This window comes from Mus caroli, chromosome 10, assembly GCF_900094665.2.
Source record: "Mus caroli chromosome 10, CAROLI_EIJ_v1.1, whole genome shotgun sequence".
Classification (NCBI taxonomy): Eukaryota; Metazoa; Chordata; class Mammalia; order Rodentia; family Muridae; genus Mus; species Mus caroli.
In genome coordinates, this window is record NC_034579.1 from 122,522,255 (window position 1) to 122,545,276 (window position 23,022).

General features: G+C 36.2%; 2 protein-coding genes across 5 annotated transcripts in view; one reads left to right on the forward strand and one right to left on the reverse strand.

The window, feature by feature from the left end:
• Positions 1-402: 402 nt before the first annotated feature.
• The window catches only part of Tespa1 (thymocyte expressed, positive selection associated 1), a 93,867-nt gene continuing 71,247 nt past the window's right edge, over positions 403-23,022 (forward strand). For both annotated transcript variants that reach the window (XM_021175048.2, XM_029482182.1), the window contains exon 1: positions 403-460. The gene's annotated coding sequence lies outside the window, so the exon portion shown is untranslated. The remainder of the gene's footprint in view (positions 461-23,022) is intronic.
• Positions 11,215-21,837, reverse strand: Neurod4 (neuronal differentiation 4). Of its 3 annotated transcripts, none has more exons than XM_021175162.1 (2): positions 21,606-21,837; positions 11,215-14,472 (listed from the first exon to the last, which is right to left on the reverse strand). In XM_021175162.1, exon 2 carries the CDS (start codon positions 14,461-14,463, stop codon positions 13,471-13,473), a length of 993 nt encoding a protein of 330 aa, XP_021030821.1. In that variant the 5' UTR covers positions 14,464-14,472; positions 21,606-21,837; the 3' UTR covers positions 11,215-13,470. The 3 variants fall into 3 exon arrangements, with proteins under 3 accessions (XP_021030821.1, XP_021030819.1, XP_021030820.1); XM_021175160.1 differs by having other exon boundaries at positions 21,740-21,831; XM_021175161.1 differs by having other exon boundaries at positions 21,465-21,721.

The window sequence follows — 23,022 nt, forward strand, 5'->3', positions numbered from 1 at the left end:
AGACTTCATCCTTGGTTATTCTGTTTAGAAGAGAAAAGGCTAGGTTGCCCAAAGAATAGGTTCTTTCCTTCCTGACCTTGGGCTTGTCTGTCAGGAACATGGATTTGCTCTGCCACACAGTCTGATCTTGTGTAGCTCAGTAGTTCATGCTTTTGTCCATTCACTGGGTATTTAACTCTTGACATTAACCAGAGTTTTGAATATTCCAAGGAAAGACAGCTGTAATTTATCTTACTGCTGCTGGTGAGTTACAAGCTTTCAACAGAGATAAGTTTGGAAGCAATGTATTGCAGCAGAATGACTTAAATGTTCTCATGCAGGTTTGAGTCAAATGTTTTGTGACTATTAGAAAAAGAAATTAGTAGATCTCAGAGCCTCATTTGTCTGGATGATGACTATCTTCAGAGCAGGATCAAAGACGCTGCTAAGAGCAAATGACGTTGGATCTGTCTCATGAAACGTAAGTAGAAATTTTACAAACAAAATAAAAAACAAGAGAAATCAAGGAAGATGGGAAGATGGTAGATCATTCCTTAAAATTAAAAGCTAGTGAAAAATCAAGTAGGAAATACTTGATTAATAAGACCCTAAAATGTTCAGAGGACCAGTAGGTTGATGCTCACATGGGTACTTTAGGGTACCACTAGTGATCAAAATAAAACTCTAGTCAGATAATTATATGAATAGATGTTAATTTTTGTATGTTTGTATGAACTAACAGCCCCTGAGCCTCTCATGAACCATTGCTGAGGTCTTCTTCAGTGACATATTTACCATGAAAAAAAAGTCTCTATTTACCTCTGGGGGAAAAATGACAGCCAGGGCCCCATAAGGTACTAGAATCAAGCCTTTTGAAAAAAACAACAAAGAATGGGTGTGTCATGTAGGAGAAGAGTAATGTGATGGCATCACAACTGTCAGTGAGGAAAGGGGAGCTGTGCTACCTAAATTCAAGAGGCGATATGAGATAGCTTCTCTAAGTACATCTCTTTTTCTTTTATTCATAAATGTATTGATTCCCTTAGCTATTTTGATTTGCAGTCCATAGTAGATAATGTCTTCTCAAATGAAGAGTCTACACTCTTATTCATGATTGCTGAAAGTCCACTCTCATGATAGATTCTGAGGAAATTCCATGGTCAGGAGGAAGTGGATCATACTTGACTAATGATTTATGTATTTTGAAGTAAGTAAAGTCATTTCATATGTTTGTCATTCATGAGCACAAACATAGAATTTTATGTTGGAAAATATTAATAGTAAGTTTGTAAAGAGACAATAAAGCTAGCCTATTGATTAGATAGGTCCTAGCCATATGAGACTACCAGAGTTTAATTGTAACTAAATTAATTTAAATATTTAAATTTAAATGTGCCAGACAAATCTGAAACACTCGGTGTTCTGTTGGACAGATTTGGTTGAGAATGAAAAATGGAAATGCAGATTCACCCCAGTTAGAATGAATGACATCAAAATATAAATTTGTCAGAGGTGAAGAGAAAATGAACTTTCACATACTGTTAGTAGAAATGTAAACCAGTATAGCCATTGTGGAAAACAATAAGGCATAAGTATAGAAAATTAAAATAAAGGCACCAGGTGATTTAGCAATTCTACTCCACAGACCTCCAAAATAAAAGGCACATCTGCATGCCTGTTTGTTATAAAACTACCCCCAATAACAAAGATACACAATCAACTGAGATGTCTATTGAGAAACAAATAGATGGAAAAAATGTGTTTCGTATATACAATAGGATATAATTCAGCCATAACAAGAATGGAAGCTGTAACAACAAAAATGGAACTTGTGAACATTATTTTAAATAATATCATCTAGGTTAAGAAAGAAAATACCACATGCTTTTACAAGAACAAGATGGAAAGGCTTATCTTATGAAAGTGGAAAGGAGAATTATAATTGCCAACAGCTGGAAAGAATGGAAAGAGGAAGAGGAGAGAAGGGTATGGTTACTGGGGACAATGGTGCAATTAACCAGAAGGAATTACTTCTAATGTTCTATAGTTCAGTGTGGTAACTAAGCTGATGACAATTAATTGTACACTTAAAGCCAGAGAGGCCATTGCTTTTTTAATATAAAGAAATAAAAAGTATTTTAGCTTAATATGTCAGTTCCACAGATCTAATCATTTTGCATTGCATAAGTGCATTGAACTAAGACATTGCAACTATTAAAAATACATAAAATTATTATGTGTCAGTAAAAGTATTTAAAGTGTAATCCAAAAACATGTAAGTCCTAAAGTCAGACTCCCATTGTGAAATTTCAGTACTGAAAGACATCAGTCATGTGACCTAATAGAGGTATGTTGTGCCTCGTGCCTCAGATTTCCACATGAAACATGAAAACCTGTTATTGCAGATATAATACTTCAGTAAGGATTATATTATGTTATATACGCAAACAAGTAAGATCTTTTTTTTTTCTTTTGAGTCTTTCAAGACAGGGTTTCTCTGTGTATCCCTGGCTGTCCTGGAACTCACTCTGTAGACCAGGCTGGCCTGGAACTCAGAAATTCGCCTGCCTCTGCCTCCCAAGTGCTGGGATTAAAGGCATGCGCCACCATGCCCAGCAAGATCATTTTTAAAATGACAACCATTCAATTAGTACTAGCTTTTAGGATAATTATTTATCCAAGTAGCAATCTAAGGGCATAGGCAAATGTTCCAGATTCCATCTAGCCTTTTCTATACTTATATCATCCAGTATCCTACAGAGAGCATCATTTCACATTCATAACATCCTCTTCTTGCCACCTTATGCATCTCCCTCTTTGCTCAATTTCCTTATGCTATGCAATGGAATCTCCCATCCTGAGAGCCCATGCCTGCCTCCCTCCCATTTCCTTTCCTGATGCTCACTTTCCCAGGGAATTCAGGCTCCTAGGGACAGCTGCAGCTGCTCCATCTGCCTGCAGCTGCTGCTCAGAAGCAGGAAAACATGTCAGCAGTGCTCCCTCCCAGGGCTGATTTTCTTTCTCATTTATCCTTGAAAATCTTGTTGGACTGTGCCAACTGCAGGCACAATTTCATCTGCCCTCTGTCTGTCCCTGATGCTTCTGCTCAGGGACCTTTTGTATTCGGGCTCCAGCTGAGTCACACACTCTAGACTGTAACCCAGTGATTCCTTCTGATGGCTTTCGTGAGTATTCAAAACCATGGATGCCCCTATGGGTCACCTCTTCCCTTTAGTCTGATTCTGCATTAGTCTGTTTCACCAGTCCAGGGTGGAAGATATCTCGCTCTTCTAGGTGAAACTGTAGATGGTGATGAAGGCAATGATGACTACAAATTATTAAAGGAGAGAGTGCCAGGCCTTATACTACATATCATGTCAACTATGCTTATTATCATAAAAATCACTAAATCTTATTCTAATTATTTTTCAGATAAAGACTTTGATGTTTAGAAAATTCTGAAATTTGTCCAAAGTCAGTGAGTGATATTATGTAGCAAACCTGGTACTTATTTAGGGCTTAGTGGATTATCAATCCCAAAATAAATCATGAACCTCTTAAGACTATAAGAGACAGAGCGTTCTTTATATGCACAGTTGGTGGAAAATGTTCTGCTCCCTACACCATGACATTTGTGAAGATGTATCCAGTGACTAAATGGAAAGGTTTTTTAATGCAACAAAAGTTTTCAAGGGAATGGAATTATGTGGGAACCCTAAAAAAAAAGGAAATTATGGTTTGCATATAAAGTCTTCTCTAAAAGTCCCATGTGTTCAAAGCTTAGTCTCCAAATTATGAGTCCAATCTTTGAGATGTAGTTGAACTATGAGGACTGCACCCTAGTGAAAGAAGATATTAGCTCATCTGTGTGTTCATAATTAAGTAGACTCTTAAAAGGTGGTGAAAAGTGTGTAGCATCAAGCTATATTGTTGGAAGTAACTTGTTGCATCATGCCTTTGAAGAGCTTTCTCTCTCTCTTCTCATCACCACAAGCCCATGGTCATAGGGTATGTCACATTACCTGGAATCATGAATGACAAATAATACTTAATATAATAATAATAATAAAACTTCATCCACTGAGTTATATTTTCTCAGATATTTTGTCACTATGATAAAAACAACCAAAAAAAAAAAAAAAAAAAGCATTGCACAAGGAGCCAGATTTTTTTCTGTTGTTCTGAAGATACAATCAGAGACCATACTCAAGGGGAAATGTTTCACAACGTGGTGGGTCACACAGGGTTTGGGCAGCAAGAACCAAAACAAATAGCCCTTGCCTAAGATAAACAATGACAACAGCTGCCTATTTTTTTAAAATACAGCTGAGTTTTCCTTCTACCTCATGAATGACCTAGTTCTTCAGGACCATATCTAAAAGATTTTGAAATGTTCAAATTAGAGAAGTTGTACCCACTATTTTTTATTCTCACCTTGATTCTATCGTTCTGCTTTCTAAAACTATGCTGTTTCAACAATATTTATTTTATCTGCATTTTACTCTACATTTTTATTTGTGCAAAACATTTGAAGAAAATAGAACTCAAGGAGCTAGATACACTGCTAAGTTTGTAGTGTGATTGCCCAGTGAGTACTAAACCCTCAATTCACTCTCTAACTCCACATAAAAACCAAGCGTGTTGGCAAACAGCTATTATCTTAACCCTGAGGAAGCCAATGCAGGATTAACAGAAATAGGCACTGATCAAGGTCATTCGATGCTACACAGTAATTATAAAGGCAGTCTGGGCTACTTGAGACCCTGTGTCAAACAAATAACCAAGAACAATGATTCTATATAAGTCACTCATTTTCTTTCTTTTTTAAATTTTCTCTTCTAGTGTGTGTGTGTGTGTGTGTGTGTTTGCATGCGTGTGCATGCATGCACATGTGCACACATGAAACTCAGGTCATCAGGTTTTGTCACATGCAAATTTTCCCTCTGAGCTATCTCACTGGCCATCAATTACTACCTTACTGTAAGTACATTTGGGTATTATTTGGAAGGGGATAATGAATAAAGCCTGTAATTCCAGTAGCCTGGAGCAGGAGAATCACAAGTTGGATGCCAACATGGACAAAGTAGGAAGGCAGAAACAAACATTTTATGAATGTGCTGGGATGTAAAGTGAACAATTCCCAATAAATACCTTAAGCATTTCTTTGTAAAATTGATTTACTCTTTTATCTCTTGCCCTAGAGGCTATCAATATAACAAGTATCCTAAATAGCCTCCCTTATTTAGTAACTGAAAACAGATAGAGGATACATAAGTTGATATAGAAACTTAAGTCTTGGAATCTGTCATCATGAGTCCCTAAACTGTGAAAGATGAGCACTATAATGACTACAGAGATAGCTAAGGAATGTTTTAACAGACATAATTTCCATCCAGACCCGAAGAGTTTGAACAGATTTAGTAATTAAGGAGAGCACTCAGGAAAAATTACTGCATTGAGCTAAGACAAACAGCAATCTCATCTGTGGTGGTCAGAGGAACAGTAACCCAGGGAGAGAATATAAACTTACTTAGAAGACCAAAGAAAAGGATAGAGCATGGAGTGGGTAACTTCTAGGTTTATTAGTGGTATATGTACTTCTGGAAGTGTAGACCATGAACAGTTGGGTGAGACAGGCTAAATATTATGTTTGGAAGGTGGGTGTTCTATTTCATAATGACAGGAAGATCAGTGAAGTGCTTTTCAATCAGTGTGTGTCCATGGATATGAATGTGAGTACATATTTGTATTGGTGAGTACAGGAATTCACATATCACAGTGCATAAAGACATCAGAGGAGAACCTCAGGTATCTGGTCTTCTCTTCTTATTGATCACTATAGTGTATAGGCTGGCTAGCTGGCCTAAAATTTGGGGGATTAAGCTGTCTCTATACTACTGGAATACTCGGATTGTAGAGATGTGTATTTTACTGCACCCTGCTTTCTGTGGGGTTTGGGTGTCTGAACTCCAGTCCCTCATACTAGTGTGGCAAGTGCTTTACCTGTTGAATCATTTCCCCAGGTTCAGGAAGATTTTCTTTAAAACAAACATACTGTTATGCTGATCTTACTTTAAAATAGTTTATCAGAGTATAGTGATAGAGAAAAAGAGACATTGAATACAAGAAATATTATCACTGTTGTATGAGTTCAGATGCATGAATACTGAAAGTCTGAAAGCGAGGGAAAGGAAGCATGCCTGAGGGGACAGGTGAATGGAAGGCAATTAAACAGATCAATTGTAAGGTTTCTTCTTTCTTTTCTATATCTGACTCTATTCCATCCTCTCTATATCCTGATTCTCTGATTCTCTGATATTGCTTCTGTCAGTAACTGCTCTTGTTTTCCTCTCTGTCGAAATCTAAACACTAAGGGTCAGTATTCTTTCTCAAGGCATTTTCCCACAGCAAAGAGAAAGGATAGGTCCTTCCTTCCAGAGATTCTGTTTGGATAAAAGATGAGTTACCTTTGAGCTGCAGGGAAAGAGGGAGAGATTTCAGGACTTCCCCTCAGGCTGGCCTGTGACTCCTAAACTTGTCTTTATCCCTTCTCCAACACAAAGTCTCTCTGATTCCCCCTGGCCCTCCATCTGTTTGCATGTGTCCTAGATCTCCCTAGGCAGGGATTAGGTAATTATGCCATTCCCATCAGTATGCCCAGGAGTCTGGCAGGAGGGAAGCTGCAGGCTGGCAACAGTGGGGTGGGCAGGAGCCAGGGGATAGTCTGCTCCAGGAGTCCTCGAGCAGCTTGCGGCTGTGCTTGGCCCTCAGTGGCCCCAGCCACGTGCCTGCCTGCCCTGGATCCGGCTTGGCTCAGAGGCCAGCTCTCAAAGGAGGGGAAACAGCAATAGAAAAGGAAAAATAATTGTCATTGTCAAGCTGTCCCTCTATGTCTAGTCTAACGGGAAGAAATAGACTCCTCTCTCTCCCACTTTCTATTTTCTGCCCCATTTCCTTTCTTGAAGCCTAAACCTCTAATTTAGGTGTTAACAATGTTTATGAAGGAACTGTCTATAGACTTGTCAAAAATTAAATGATCCAAAAAGTATTTCTATTGAGAGTATATTCAAATATATTATATATATGTGTTGAACACCAACTATATATATATATAGTTATTTTATATATAAAATGTTGAGAATATATGTAGAGAGAGGATTGGTGTTCAATGTATACCAAACTATGTTGAATTATCCACATTTTCGAATGTACATAGATATAATATTTACCTTTATATATGTTTATTTTAATATGTATGCACTCATATATGTCTATAAAGAAACACAATGTATAATTAAGAACACTTGAGCTGACACTAAGAAATAAGTTTCATATAAAGTATTTTCAACAGACCTCAGTGTAGAGGAAAGAAATGGTATAATCACTGGCAAGTTACCAGTGAATTGATAAATAATGCCCAACCCATGTGTTTAAAAGCAACTCAGACTGAACTAGGTGGATAACACACAAAAGAGACAAGATGGTAGAAGAGGCCATACTTGGGATGAAGGGCTCAGCTGGAGGAGAAGAGGAAAAGAGAAAGTAATATATGTTAACATGACTGAAATATTCTATACATGTATGAAAGTGTCAATAAAATAAAAAACCCAAAACTAATCCTCAGCACAGATTATGCATATGGATAGCTCAGGATTTACCATATTTTCAATAAAAGTAAATAATACAGTCAAATTTATCAACTTAGAGAGGAAACAGAGAAGTTTCCCAATTATAAAATAGTATAATGTCTCCACTTGCCCTCTGAGAAATTTATTTTAGCTAACTGGAGCCTAAGAATAAGTTCATTGCCAACAAAATCATTTTCCCAAATGAGAACAAATTTAAAACACACCATGCCGTTAAAAAAGCTGATCAGCAATTGTAAAACCACATAATGATATTTAAACAGCAATTAGATTTTAACATGAAGTTCATAATTTGCTTGTGTATCAGCTTCTATTCAATCATTTATTCTTTCTTTTCCAAAATTATGTAAATTTGCTCTCCTCTCATGGAGAAAACGAACAGAAGTTATTAATACATTTAACTAAGAGAAATGGCAGGTGTCTAATATTGAAAGCACCTTAATTTATAGGCATGATAATAGAAGCTTAGAGAGTTTATTGAACAGCATCCTTATCTAATTCATGCCCTTGGAGAACCAGAACATATACAGACAGACAGAGGACGGGAAGAGAGGGATCATGTTCTACTATTTACTTATGCAATTAAGTTTCTACAATGTACAGAGCCTCGTTTAGTGGCTTATTTATAATTTTTTCCTTTCTAGAAACTGACAATATGCTAAAAGAAAAAGATTTGTAGTAGGTTTTTTTCATGTAATTTAGCCTAAGATGGTATGGGGTGGTGGTGTGGGAAGAATAGTGTTACTTCACAAATATGTAGACTTAGCGTCTATAACTGTTTTACTTTTCTGTTGGTAAGGTGCCAATTAAACAACTATCTCCTCTTTCCTTCTTCAAACTTTTATATTCTTTCTTCCTTTCTTCTTTGGAATTATTATTATTATTAATTTTGTTTTAATTGTTTTTTGAGACAAGGTTTCTCTTTGCAGTTCTGGCTGTCCTGGAACTCACTTTGTAAACCAGGCTGGCCTCAAACTCACAGAGATCTTCCTGTCTCAGGCCCCTGCTACAATGAAAGGCATGTGCCACCACAGGCATATGTCACCACACCTTTAGCTATAATTTCTTAAAATTGCCTTTGATTTATGTTTAATAAGACATCCATTTACTTATAGACATACCGAATACTGTGTAGTATGACAGTCAAGATGAGGGCTTTTCAATACAGTCATCAGTTTCCCTGGATCCAATATGCCCTCCCTGTTTGTTTTGTAATTTATTTTAGCAAAATAAACAATATTTTGCAAGATTAATTCATTTAATCAGAATTATTCTCCCTGTAAGTCATCTAAAATTGCCATACTAATACATTAATCTCATCCCATGAAATATATTTTACTTTACCACAAATAAAGTAGGAATTCACTAATGTAAGACAAATACATAGAAAATAACAATCATTATGTTCTATGTTTCCTACATAGTCTGTTTTAACTATAAACTAGTATACATGTGAGTAAGAAAAGGTCTCTAGTCCTTCTATTAAATATTTTGTATAATAGTTGATCTGTGTGCCTCACACTGCTGCTAATATGTATAAAAGGGCTTTGACTATTAGATTGTCTATAGTCTGTCATTAGTGTGTATTCTAATATTGGTGTCTATAGTCCTGAATTGGGTTTACTTCCTAGTCCAGAAATATTCTCAATAACAACTTAAAAATAGAATCATAATTCAGTATTACTACATATTTTTGAGGTAAGGGTATACTTTTGTACATCACTGCAAGCCCAGATCAGTGCAAAAGGCTGCAACAAGTTTTCTTTCAGCTGTATGTTAATTTCTATAAAGAAAGCAAAATTCAAACTTCATTTTTCTTAAAATTAGAAAGTTTGCTTTTTGGGATGTCTATTTAAAAGTATTGACTAGGTCAAAATACCAGTGTTTGGTTTCTAGACAATTTCTAAAAGTATTGACTAGGTCAAAATACCAGTGTTTGGGTTCTAGACAATCCTGGATTTTGAGGTTGGTTCTAGTTGACTTGAACCCTTGTTCTCAGTGCCCTCGACTGTTTTCAGCCTATTGTAAATAACAATAAAAGGCTGTGAAAGTTGATGAACTGAACAAAGATTGCCCATCGAGTAAATTTTCTAGTTAGCAACTATTATTTGCCTTCAAATGTTACGATGTAATCATTACACCACACTATTGATCACTCAGGCTGAAGGAGCTAAGTTTGAACATCTGACACTTCTTTGTTGATATATTTTATATTCATATCTCTGACTTACTAGTAAAACATCTGTCTTACATTATAAAAATGTGCAAAATGAAATAATTAAATGGATACATGTACTAGGAATGGTGGGTGCTTTCAAGCAAAAACAAATTAACCTAGGGTCTCCCCCATTGTCTTCGTAAAACATTATATTTTATCAAGAAACAGAATCTTCCTCTCTCAGGTTCTATTGTGGATATGGTAATTGATCAGATTGGGATGTAGCATGGCCAAAAATAGCTTATAGCTTATCAAACAGCAATTTTGCTTCAGGCTTCACCATTAACAAGCAATGAAAACATGAGCAGATCATTTTTCCTTAGTTTCCTAATCTGTAAAATGAGAGCAATGAATGATTGCTTTATGGGAATGACTTTAGGAACAAATGAATAAACATATGCAAATCACTTGAAACCTGACATTACATGATAAGCATCTCATAGCTGAGACATGTCATTGTCTTTTTGGAGCAGTCTTTACAAAGTAAAGAGACTCTCAGTAAATGCCAAATGATGTGATATTCAGAACTGCAACCTAAGTTCTTCAACTTAGTCTCATGAATTTTATTGTTTAATGATAGCCAGTTGAAGCTTCACAATCAAAATATTTTAATATAAAAAATTTGAACATATGTGCTTAAACATTATGTCAGTACACAAACTATTTATAGAAAAGGGGAGGAGAAAAATATATCATAATGTTTGTGAAAAATGTACCAAATATTTGCTTCTAATTGTATAAAAGATCTCTGATAATTATTAACTTAATGTGTTTGAAACAATGTTTTCTTTGTGGAGACCAGAAACAGCAGATCTGAGAGACAGACAGGAAGAAGGCTTTCCTTTATACACTTTGTTTCTTAAATCTTAAGCTCAAGTTTCTTTAACCAATTTTATTTATATTCATCATCATCATTATTAGATTTTTCTAATTTGCATTTTATTCATTTAAGAAGGACTCTTGGAAAAAAACTATCATAAGAAAACTTTAAAAAAATCAGAAAATATTAAAAGCCTATTGTCAAAACCATACTTTATATTGTTTCAAAAGTTGGCAAGCTCACTTAAATAGCGGATACTAATCCATTCTTCTATGGCCAGCCTCTCTGGGGTTGAACTAAGATCCTAAGTATTTCTATAGCCTGAAAGATTCCTCTTTTCTCAACTGCAAATTTTATAGTTTATTGAATAAGTGAGAGACATTTATCTACTATACTATGGCCTTCCAAATCTTCTGACAAATCAACTGAAAGAATAATTGCGTAAACCCTCTGCACTGGCTGGACTTACTGTGCTAGCTGCTCACCAAATATAAATATAAAGACTCAATGAAATCTCCAAAGAGTAACATTGCCAAGAAAAACACAATGTGTAATAACACTCAAAGCTTTATTGCTACTAGAAAAGGGAGGGAAAACAGGCATTTCTTTTTAAACAATTGCTTCATTTTATCTGAAAACACTCCCAGAAGACTAAACATTATTTAAAGAACAAGTTCTTTCCAAGCATAGTACAGTACTAAATTTGTATTTAATTATAAAATCTCTCTTCACAAGCCTACAGTCCTGGTTCACATGTACTATATTCTCCAAAGTCATAAATAATAATGTAACTCTGTTGCACCTTAAAGGAAAAATTCTAAAACCACTAAGTTGCACAGCTATTCAAATTTTATTACTCTGTTTTATAAAACCATTGCAAAAAATCAAGAACTGATTTTCTCCTTTTCTCTCACTCCAAACGTATAAGCTAGTTTCCCAGTAAAGCTTTGAGGCTATATCTATGGGGCACAAATTTTTACATAAAAAGAAAGAAAGATAAATTAAATAAATAGAACCTAATAAATAATGCAGATAGCAATTATCTATAATCATAAATGCTAGGTAGAGCAAATTCTCAAAAAATTACATAGGATGATTCTATAAATAATTCTCCTTGCCTATTTCCACTGGGGTGATTCAAGGTCTTAGGGGTGGTGAATTACTGTCACGAGTTGTTTAAGACGTCTTTACAGACTTTTAAACATATTTATAAGCCAAAGGTGCAAAGTAGAGCAGAGTAAGTGCTGCAATAAGATGGACACAAAATAACTCACAGTGTGAAGAAATAAATAAGGGCAATAAAGAAAAGAGATACATATATAGTTTGGTAGATAAAATGGCATATTCATCTGTCATTAATGTTGTTAAAATTTATTCTTGGAGGTGTATCCTCACCCACTATAAATAAACTATGTATACTCTTGAGTTGAACCTAAATAATTTCTGTGGAAGATGGATCATGATAGTAAAATTTCTCAGAGCTAATTTCTCTGGAGAAGAGAAACTTGGCTGAACCAGTGTGGATACAAAGAAAAGAGATGCCACATAAAGAAAAATAAACTTTCTTAAAACTGATCAAAACCCGTCCTGAAGATACAGACAGATTCATTGACTATTAATTTTGATTCTAATCAAAATTTTGCATATAATTGCATAATATCTTGGAAATGAAGACAATATAACAATCAGTGGTAAGTGGGAAGTAAGGAGTTACATTTATGTTGTAAGAATTCAAGATTGATTACAACAGTTCTGGAATATATGATACTGGAGTGGACGAAACTCTATGGCTTTAATCGCATTGCTTTAAACAGTAAAATTCATCTTGCTGGAGAATATCCACATTTTTCCAGTGGCTATGTGTGAGACAGAGTTCTTTAACTGTGTTAGTTGGGATGGCAGCCAACCACCATTTTATTGCTCTACAGTATGAACCTGGCTGAGTTCTGATTCTAACTGAAGCACCTGAATACCTGCAAAATTCCACAGCCCTTTAGTCATGGAAGCTAAGAAATGAGCTAGGTGATATTTCTGTGTGCCAGAAGAGAAATTTCAATGTCTTTCTTGCTTGTCTCCTAGTACTAAGACAGTTGTTTTTTAAATAGTATCAAGAATAAAGTTTGTGTGAGGCTTCTATCATGGTTTTGCAATCACTAAAAAGGGTGTGTATACCTTTCAGCACAGTAATAAATAGAGCTAATCTCTTAAAGAACATACTGGTTATTTATGGTAACATCCAAGTTATTATTTTAGGCTCTGGAAGTTATATTTAAATAGACACAAAGATGATTTGTCAAATTCACACAAATTTTGTATTCTATAAGCCAACAGACATGTACTTGATGCTCCTTCCAGTTCTGTATAATCATTCCATTTATGCTATTTGCTTTGATTGCTTTTTAATTTTAAAAATGTGTGGTAGGTGAAAGGTAGATGTTGATTTAGAACAGTTGCTTCATGTTTATCAGAAAGCAATAAAAACACTGGAAATGGAAAGTTAATTGGCAGAGCATTCAGTTAGTCTTTGGCACCATTGGAACAGGGCCTGGGCTTTCTGTTCTATTACCACGTGGCCTCAAACCATCAAATATGTTCACTTAAGTTTACCAAATGTAGGTTTGGTCCAATGTGAGAAGTTAATGGGAAGAAAGTTAGCAGGTACAGGAAGTTCTGAACAAACTAGGACTATTGTGTTTGATGCATATCAAAAGGTTCTTTTAAATTTTCTGAGAGTTTATCTCAGCCACTAGAAATGTGGAAAACTTCTCCACTTCATTCTCTGAAATGTTGGTGCTTATCTTATTGCTCTAATCAGAGAAGATCGTATTGAGCTGAGTTCCAATGCTATGGTGGGAGTAGGAATCATAGCTCAGGTCTACAGGAACATCATAGCGGGGAGTGCCAGTCTGAAAGGGAGTTGAATGCACATGCCCTGAACTTAGACTTGCAGAGGTATAATGTGGCATGAAGTTGTAGGATTTTTCCAAATCAGGGGAGCCATCTTGTTTCAAGGAGAAGTTGCCACTAATGCTCAGGGGTGGTGTGAGTGGACCCTCATAAGGGGGGGTACTGCAGTCAGGTGGATGGCTCCCAAAAGAGTCACCCAAACTCTTAAATGGTTGAGGCTTGAGATGGAGAGGATGTGTTTCCATATGGCCATAAGGAGGGCTGGGGAGCCCTGGAGACTGATAGTTGAAGCTGTGGACAGAGATAGTAGAGTCACAAATTGAAGATTTTTCCTCATGCTTCTCCAGGAGGGTAGATTGAGGCCCCAGTTGGAGGCATCCAGCAACCAGGTTGCTTGTGGGTTGAGAGAGACCTTTACATAGCATCTCTACAAATCCCTTCCCTTCAAGTGTCTGACCAGTCTCCAGGACTTCAGACAAGGCCCAGATGTAGTTCCTTGCCAGTCGAAGAGTCTCTATCTTGGAAAGCTTTTGAGTTTTAGAGTAGCATGGCATGACTCTCCTAAGATTATCCAAGGCATCATTCAGGCCATGCATCCGGGTCCGTTCTCTAGCATTGGCCTTGACTCTTCGAGCCCTGAACCTTTCAAGGCGAGCTTTAGTCATCTTCTTTTTCTTGGGACCTCTTCTTTTAGGTTTATCTCCATCTTCTTCCTCTTCTTCATCCTCCTCAATACTGTCATGCTCTTCAGTTAAGGTTCCGAGCATTCCATAAGAGCCTGGTCTTCTCTCTTGCTCCTTCATCTCATTTTGAGAGCTCAGACCTTTGTCCATCCAGGATTGTGTGTTGACCAGATCCACCATATCCTTGGATTTCATATACATTTTTGCCATGTATAGATTCTGGAAAAAGGAAAATATAAAAATGTTAAACCACAAAATACCTGGTATAAATCTAAACTGAGAAAGACATGATGGCATATGCCTATGATCCCAAACATTAGGAGGTGGAAGCAGAAAAATCAGGAGTTCATCTTTATTAGCATATAGAAGTTTATCTTTAGTAGCATAAAAAGTTTAACCCAATCTGAGCTACATAAGACCTTGTCAAAAGACACATAAACTTTGTGTTTATTCTGTGGATATAGAGCACTTGTGTTTCATACTTTCCTTGCCCAGCTGTCAATTTAAATTAAACCAAGGCTCAAAGAATTGTCCTAGACATACATCTACTTACAGCACATTGGAAGAAGAAGAAGAAGAAGAAGAAGAAGAAGAAGAAGAAGAAGAAGAAGAAGAAGAAGAAGAAGAAGAAGAAGAAGAAGAAGAAGAACAAGAAGAAGAAGAAGAACAAGAACAAGAACAAGAAGAACAAGAACAAGAAGAACAAGAAGAAGAACAAGAACAAGAAGAACAAGAACAAGAAGAAGAAGAACAAGAACAAGAAGAACAAGAACAAGAACAAGAAGAACAAGAACAAGAACAAGAAGAACAAGAACAAGAAGAAGAACAAGAAGAAGAAGAACAAGAACAAGAAGAAGAACAAGAAGAAGAAGAAGAACAAGAACAAGAACAAGAACAAGAACAAGAACAAGAACAAGAAGAACAAGAAGAAGAAGAAGAAGAACAAGAACAAGAACAAGAACAAGAACAAGAACAAGAACAAGAACAAGCACAAAAGAAAAAATTGAATCTGCATTGTGGAGTTACTGTCTCACTCTTTATACTTAGATTATTTATTTTATGAACATTTTATACAAGATAGCACAAGTAAAACTCCGGACACACATTCTTTTCTTTAGCAAATTTATAACATAAAGGAAATAGGTAAGCATATAAATAATTGCCACAATAGACAAAACATGGGATAGCTTAAAAAAATGAAAAAATCTGAACAATAAAAGAACTTCTGGGGACTGGTGAGATGGCTCAGTGGGTAAGAGCACCCGACTGCTCTTCTGAAGGTCCGGAGTTCAAATCCCAGCAACCACATGGTGGCTCACAACCATCTGTAACAAAGATCTGATGCCCTCTTCTGGAGTGTCTGAAGACAGCTACAGTGTACTTACATATAATAAATAAATAAATCTTTAAAAAAAAAAAAANAACTTCTGGAGACATCACCATCCCTAATTTCAAACTGAATTGCAGAGCTATAATAATAAAAGCCACATGGTATTGGCATGAAAACATACAGGTTAATCAATGGAATCAAATAGATGACCCAGAAATAAAAACACACAACCAGAAGAGCATAATGCACAGAATCACCTAAGTAGGACCCATAAGGACTCACAGAGACTGAAACAACAATCATGGAGCCTGTATGTGTCTCAGCTATGTCCTCTGCATATGTGTTATGGTTGTGTAGCATACTCTTCTTTGGGATTCCTAATAGTGGGGATAGAAAGTATCACTGACTCTTTTGCCTGGTCTTGGGCCTTTTCCTCCTACTGGGTTGCCTCATCCAGCTTTGATATGACAGTCTGTGCCTAGTCTTAGTAGCTTTTTATGCCACTTTTGGTTGATAGATATCCCTGGGAGGCTTGCTCTTTTCTGAGGAGAAAAGGAGGAGTGAATGTGGGGAAGAATGGAGATGGGTGGGGTGGGGTGAGGAATGAAGGAAGAGAAAACTGGTCAGAGATGTAATGAAAAGTACATCATAATAAACAAAGAATGAAGAAGAAAATTTGCTGAAAGTGAACAATGATTTTTAAATAATAGATATATAATATGAAAATAAATTTATATTATCAAATAAAATATATGTTGATCAGTTAAACGAGTAAACTGTTCTGAATTTCTAGCATAAAATGAAAAGCTATAGCAAGATCATTAAGACTACCTTCCTGTGTTCTGCAGAGGCCTATGTAGCCTCTATTTAGAGATATTTCACAAGCATCTAACTTGCACAGTCCCATGTTCCCCACTGGCTTTGCCAACAGGTGACTTCAAGCACTTCATATTAAATAGTTCCACTGTGACTGGATTGCTCCATGTCCAAAAGATCATTGTAATTCTTTATAAGCACCCTGTGTTCTCTCACAGCAGTTAGGGGTGTCAGAAATGTAACACAGTGTCATGAAAGAACCATGAAACAAATTGCCATTGGCCATTAATAAGTTTACCCATGTATTGACAACTCTTTCCTTTGCACATGAATATCACACTTCAATGATTCTTAGAAGCAAAAGTCAGTGATCCATCAACCTATTTAAGATTATTTCAGTGAAACAGTCAGAAAATACTTGATTATAAATGAAAATATGAAACCAAAGTAAAACAAAATACAATATAGTGACTATGAACATAACATGGGACTGTTTTAAGTAAACACAGAAAAAGCCTAACTACTTCAATTCATTTGCCTAACAGATGTTTGACATGCTTAACATGGAAATTTTGCCATATGAAAAATAGATATGTGATTTAGTAAACTTCTTGCATTTATACTACAAGAGTTTGAGTAGTTTTCAGAACTTTTGAGTCATTTGTAGGTATATAGTTTAGCAGATAAAAGTATCTGGTTAACCCCGCTGGACCATCCCAGCTTACTAGTTAGTCCTTGAAACATTAAATCCTCTATCACCTTTGATTATGAGAAAGGGAAGAACATGATGAAATGCCTTTTGATCCTTGAAGCTGGGGTCTCCAATCAATTAATTCAGGGATTAGGATTAGCATTTACAAAAATATAAAAATATTATTTGAATTGTTTCTGGTAATTGGAGCTTGTTTTCATTGTAACCTCATTTACCTCCTATAAATAATTAATGTTATTGCATTGTGAAAACAGCCCAGGTTTCATATTAATCAGCAAGGAAATCATGTCAGCTTGACTTACTCACTTAATAAGGCTTCCTGGGTAAGCAGCTTTATTGAAAACACACATTGGAACCTACTGGTCAACTGGCTGCCCAGGCCAAGTCAGAAAATCCCACTTTTAATATGGATGATGAAGCTTGTGTGCTGAGCTGCACTTCTAAGTCGGGCAAATATCCAGAGGGATGGGTAAGGACCTAATTAACTTTCTGTTAAAATAACACAGATCTTCCAGAGGCAGGTGCAGGCTGAGGCCAAAAAAGGATGGGGTTGGCTTGGGAAACCTAATGCTCTCTCTGTGTGTAATTACAATAGCTTTTGTGTAGCATTCTAATTTTACAGCACTTTTGCACTCATTAATCTATATATCCAATAGAGCATCCTGTTGAAGGTGATGAGTATATTCAGCAGCACCATGAGGGCAGTATTTTAAATGATGGACATGTAAAGACATAGTGTAATAGGACATAAAAACATTTCTGATCCCAAATCCTAGGCTTTACAGTTCTTTTCCTCCCTTATCTCTTTCATCATAGCAAATGAAGAAAGTCATTTTGTCTTTAGCAATTGTAGATCAATAGAGCTACAGCAACAGGAGTGATCATTATCCATGGAAAATTTCCCTCGATGTTCTCTGAGGCAGCTTTTAACTAACATTCCAGGATTCATTCCCAAATTCATATCCCAAAGGCTTTTCTTTGTTGCTTTCGGTGGTTACTTATTCTACTCCTCCTCTCTTCTGTACTCTTTTCTTCCTCATCTTTCTCCCATCGTCATTAGCATCATTGCACTGTGTCATAGTGATGTGCATAGAGAGGAGGGAGAGGTGAAAGAGAGGAGAACCACCAACCCACCTGGTACCACTCTCACTTCTGTATTTGGCTTCCCTATCTTCTCTCTGTTCCTCACAACTCTTGCTTGGTCTTCCTATATATGTCCGTAGGCACCCTACCAGGAACTGGGGTTGAGAAAATAAAATTGACTAATATTTGTCTTTAACAAACTTGGTGATTTTTAAGAAGCTTTGTAAAATAATACTTTTGGTAGGTATAAAGGAAAAGTTTTTTGGACTTGGACAAACAATGTGAAGCAAAACAACAGAGTGAAATTTTACCTTTCTTCCTTTATCAACCATGAGAACAGGGATGGTTCTGGTTTAATTTTCTCTATTCCCATATGTATTGGTACAGTAGCTCTAAGAGAATTCTGTGGACATATAAATGTGGCTTCAAAAACATGGTGACCAAAAAAGTACAGATGGAGCTCTAACCCAATATTTTCAATTCCTGATTCCTAATCCTAGTCTTATTTATTTTATTATTTTATATAATAAAAATATAAGGCATAGTTTACATTATTCAACACAAAAGTACCACAAAGATAATGTAAAACAATATCTATGTGTTTATTTTGAATTTATTTTTGGAATTTCAAAAGTCTAACCCATTCTTGCATGTGTTTTCTTCATTCAAAATCAATTCTCCCCACAGATGAATAAATAAAATACACTGTATATGCTGTTGTTATCTGAATGCCACCTCATCTGATTGGTACAGAAGTAAATATGATAACTGCCCAATAGTCTTCACTTGTCATCCAGTCTAGACAGTACACAATCTGAAGTCAAATCAACTGGATCCAAATTTCAATTTTACTACTTACTATATTTGTGACTTAAACTTTTATCTATCTTAATCTTCTCCTCCTAAAATGGGAGTAATAGTAATAGATCTAACTCAGCATAGAATGAGTTGATGCATTAAACCCTTGGAATTAATGCCAAGTGTCATGAATTCCACATAAGAGTGAGAAATAACTACTCCTAAATATCATGAGACACAATGACAATAATTACACATATAATAATAAAATCTGTGTTTAATGCTAATTTCAGGACCCTGAAGATCAATGATCTATTTCAGTTTTTGTTTTAAGGTGTTTATAAAACTCCTACTTACCCATGTAATAATGAAGCTAAATATCAAAGATCCTGTGAGACTAAAAGGGATGAATGAAGATTCCAAGCTCTATCAGATGCCTCTACAGTCAGACATGAAATTAGCTTCCAAATTTTTATTCTGTTTATATTTGTGTAGATGAAGGGAGGGTGAAAGAGGGAAAATTCTCATGCAGAAAAAAATTGACTTGATATTCATTCTTAGTTACATGTTCATCAAATTTCTGATGGCATGCAGAAGACCTCATCTAGTAGAACTGTTTTATCGTTGGTTCACAATATGAGTCATACAATTCCTCCACGAGCTCCAGAGAAAAGGTGAAGTATCTCACAGATAGAAGCAAAAGCCAGAACTTTCCAAAGATTAAATGGGATTTCTCTATTTCTAGTTTTAATATTTTCAAGGTATCACATGATAGACAAAGAAAACAAAACTCAGATCTGAGTGTTGAAAAAATATATGATGCACTTCCAATTTTTTATTAATAAAGCTTAAGTGGATTCTCTTCAGAGCAAAAACCAAAACCCAACTCACCCTTTAACCTGTTAACATGCCATCTTATAGGTATTCCGAAAGAAACACAAAACTAAGATACTTTCTTGTCACTAAAGTGCGAGATGAACATAGCAAAAATGTTTTAGTGTTTTGTGGATATTGTATGGATATTAAAGGCTATGGTTCTGCCTCATAGAACATAGAGATAATGCCATTGTAGCTAAAAAGTATTAATAAATACTAGCTTTTGAATATGGAATTATACTACCCCCAGTATGTGCAAACTCATTCTGATCTTATAAAGTCCATTCTAGTCTTTGACATTAGTATTTGGATTTCCACATACACCTACATGTTACAGGATTTACCTCTTTATTTCCTTCAATAAGATCTCAGTTTTGAGTTATTTTCTCTATTTAAAATATTATTCTCATTTTTTCCACTTTAAAATCTGTTTTGAACAGGTATTTGTCATAGACACTCACTGCATAATATCATAGCCATTGTATGTTTCTACTATTTGGAGAATTACTGCATGGAATTCTTCCTATACCTTTACCTTCATTCATTCTGGAAAAGTTTCAGTTGGAAAGTAAGTGAAGTGAGTGAAAAGTATTTACACATTTATTTGTGGTAGGCTGTCCAGTGTTTTTCCCCTCGTAAGCTGATGGTACTTGATTACCTCTTGCTGCTATGGCTCTAAACACAACAGAAAGGGATTATACAGGCTAATGTTTAGAGAAGTTAAGAAACACATAAATGAAATATTTTGCTCAGAGCCTACAACAAAAACAAACACAAAAACAAAACAAGAAACATAAACCAAGGAGTTCACAAGTGGCATTGTATGGGAACAGTGAGTAGAATAGTAACTCTTTCATAGCCAAGCTTTTACATCTACAGCTACAATTTTCTAGTGATTAGTAACTATCTGCATGCCGCACACATATACACAGAGAGAGAGAGTGAGAGAGAGAGAGAGAGAGAGAGAGAGAGAGACCAAAGGCCATACTGTACTTCATTCAGTTGCACAGCCTCAGGTCGTAATAGTGAACTTCATTAGCAGAATTTAATCAAGTATCTAATTTTCTCCCCATGTTCTTTACTATGTTAGAAACTAAGGTGGGATCATTTGCATTTGTTAATATTTCTTGAATATATTTTGGTGGGAAAGTGATGAGTATATGGCAAAAGAGAAGAGATACATTTGGACAATCATTTTGTCTAATTTACAATCTCAAACAGCTGGGGAAAATACATTTTCTATCTCCAAACCATTGAAGAACTTTTGACTAAGCAAATGGAGACAGTGAGGAGAATCTTTACCTGTGGCCTCCCAAGATCTCCCTCTCCTTATTTAATTTCCATTTCTATTCCTTTCCCTCCACTGTTTGCCCAGACCATCGGCTTTGTGAACAAAGCACTCAGATGTACCAATTCTTCCAACTTGCTTGCTAAGCCACTTTGGGAAAACAGCTAAACTTTTGCAGCTTTTAGCATTAGCAAGATGGAAAGTTGGGTTTCACAGTGACAGAGGAGTCACCAGCAAAGTCTTCTCCTCTACATCTGTGGGAACTTCACACAGAAACTTTAGTACCCACACCCCGTTCACAGGCTCACCTCTGGAAGTCCAGTTCCAAGATTAAACTCTAATCTGTGTCCTGAAGAACTATCAGAGCAGTCAGTTCTACCCTGACCTGACCAGGCAGATCGTGGGAAAAAGAAGACCCTTTCAGTCGTCCATGTTAAACTGGTAGCTACCTTCCAATGACTGTTCCTGGTCTGAGTACCTTGGCTGTTACTTATTCTACTTTTTCCTGGAGTTCTGATGCACTACCAGGATGCCTTCAAGTCAGTGCCTCCACCACAGCTGGTTTTCTATGTCTTTTCAGTACCTCTTTCCTGGGGTCAGCTCCCGCGAGTAGTTCTTTCAGTACCACAGTCTCTGGGCAGCTCCTGTGATCTGACTGGAGCTTCTGACTTGCTGCAGTTTTGCTGGTTTTGGCTGCTGACCAGGGCGGGAGATGTTGCCCACAGGCTAGCCCCTCCCCTTCCTAGCCTAAAGACACACCTCCTTCACAAGGCTTCTCTGACCAGGTCCAGCTTTGCCACTGCGTGTTTGTTTTTGTTTAAACCAGGAAGGGACTAGAGGGGGAGGGCTGCTGAAGTTGATGGGTATACACTAAGAGAACTGAAAAGACTTGTGATTAGAAAGGTACAAGGCAGGGTAGAGCAGGCAAAACAGGAGGGGGTCAGAAAACTGGAGACACACTTGGAAAGAAAGCTAAAAAGGTACATGAGATTGGTGGCCCATGCTTAAAATGAATCAAAACCTGAGAAAACTACACAGCAAGGACATAGTATTAGTGACTCTACTACCCTACATCATTAGTTTGATTGGTTGGTTGTTGTTTTCTCAGATTTTGGTTTTGTGTCTTGGACAGATTATTTTTGCTGTGTGTGTGTGTGTGTGTGTGTGTATTTCTAACATTTGAACCTAGGGCCTTGCATATGCTAAACAAGCACTTTACCACTAAGCTACATTCCCAGCCTTTTTCTTAGAGTTTTAAGTGTAAACTAAGGAAGTCTCAGTCTCCCTTTGCAACATAACAAATATATTCCTGTTATAACCATATTTGCTGTATTGGTGTGTCGTGTATTGTTCACGTGACATTTATGAACACAAAAGCAAATGTATAAACCCTTGGAGCTCTGGCTCTAAAAGATAGTTTTATTAACACTATAATTAAAGACTATCTTAGGTTTTAAATAGTTAATTTTTTTTAACTCTAACATAGGTATTTTGTGATTCTTCGTCTTCATAGAAAACTAAATAAAAAATAACTTTTTCTGGTTTTTACAAGTAACTATTAATTTTCAGCAAATCTTTAAAGCCTCACTAATCTTTTTGTTCCTTATCCAGGAACTATTGCTCAGCAAAATAAACTTCATTTAAGCAATGCATAATAGACATGGTAATTTCTGGAAACATATCAGAATTTATTCCTCAGCCAGAGGGAGGGTACAAATAGGAAAGTTTGTCTCTAGATAAAGCACCTTAATAATTTCTAAATGTATGCTTATTAGATGGGTCACTCCCCCAAATTCTGTCTTCAAAGCCATATACATGGATACTAAAAAGTTGTTGTTGTTGTTGTTGTTGTTGTTGTTATTTTGG

What these genes read in the sequence shown, in the direction of transcription:
- Neurod4 (XM_021175162.1), bottom strand. Translation starts at nt 14,463, where the DNA reads ATGGCAAAAATGTATATGAAATCCAAGGATATGGTGGATCTGGTCAAC.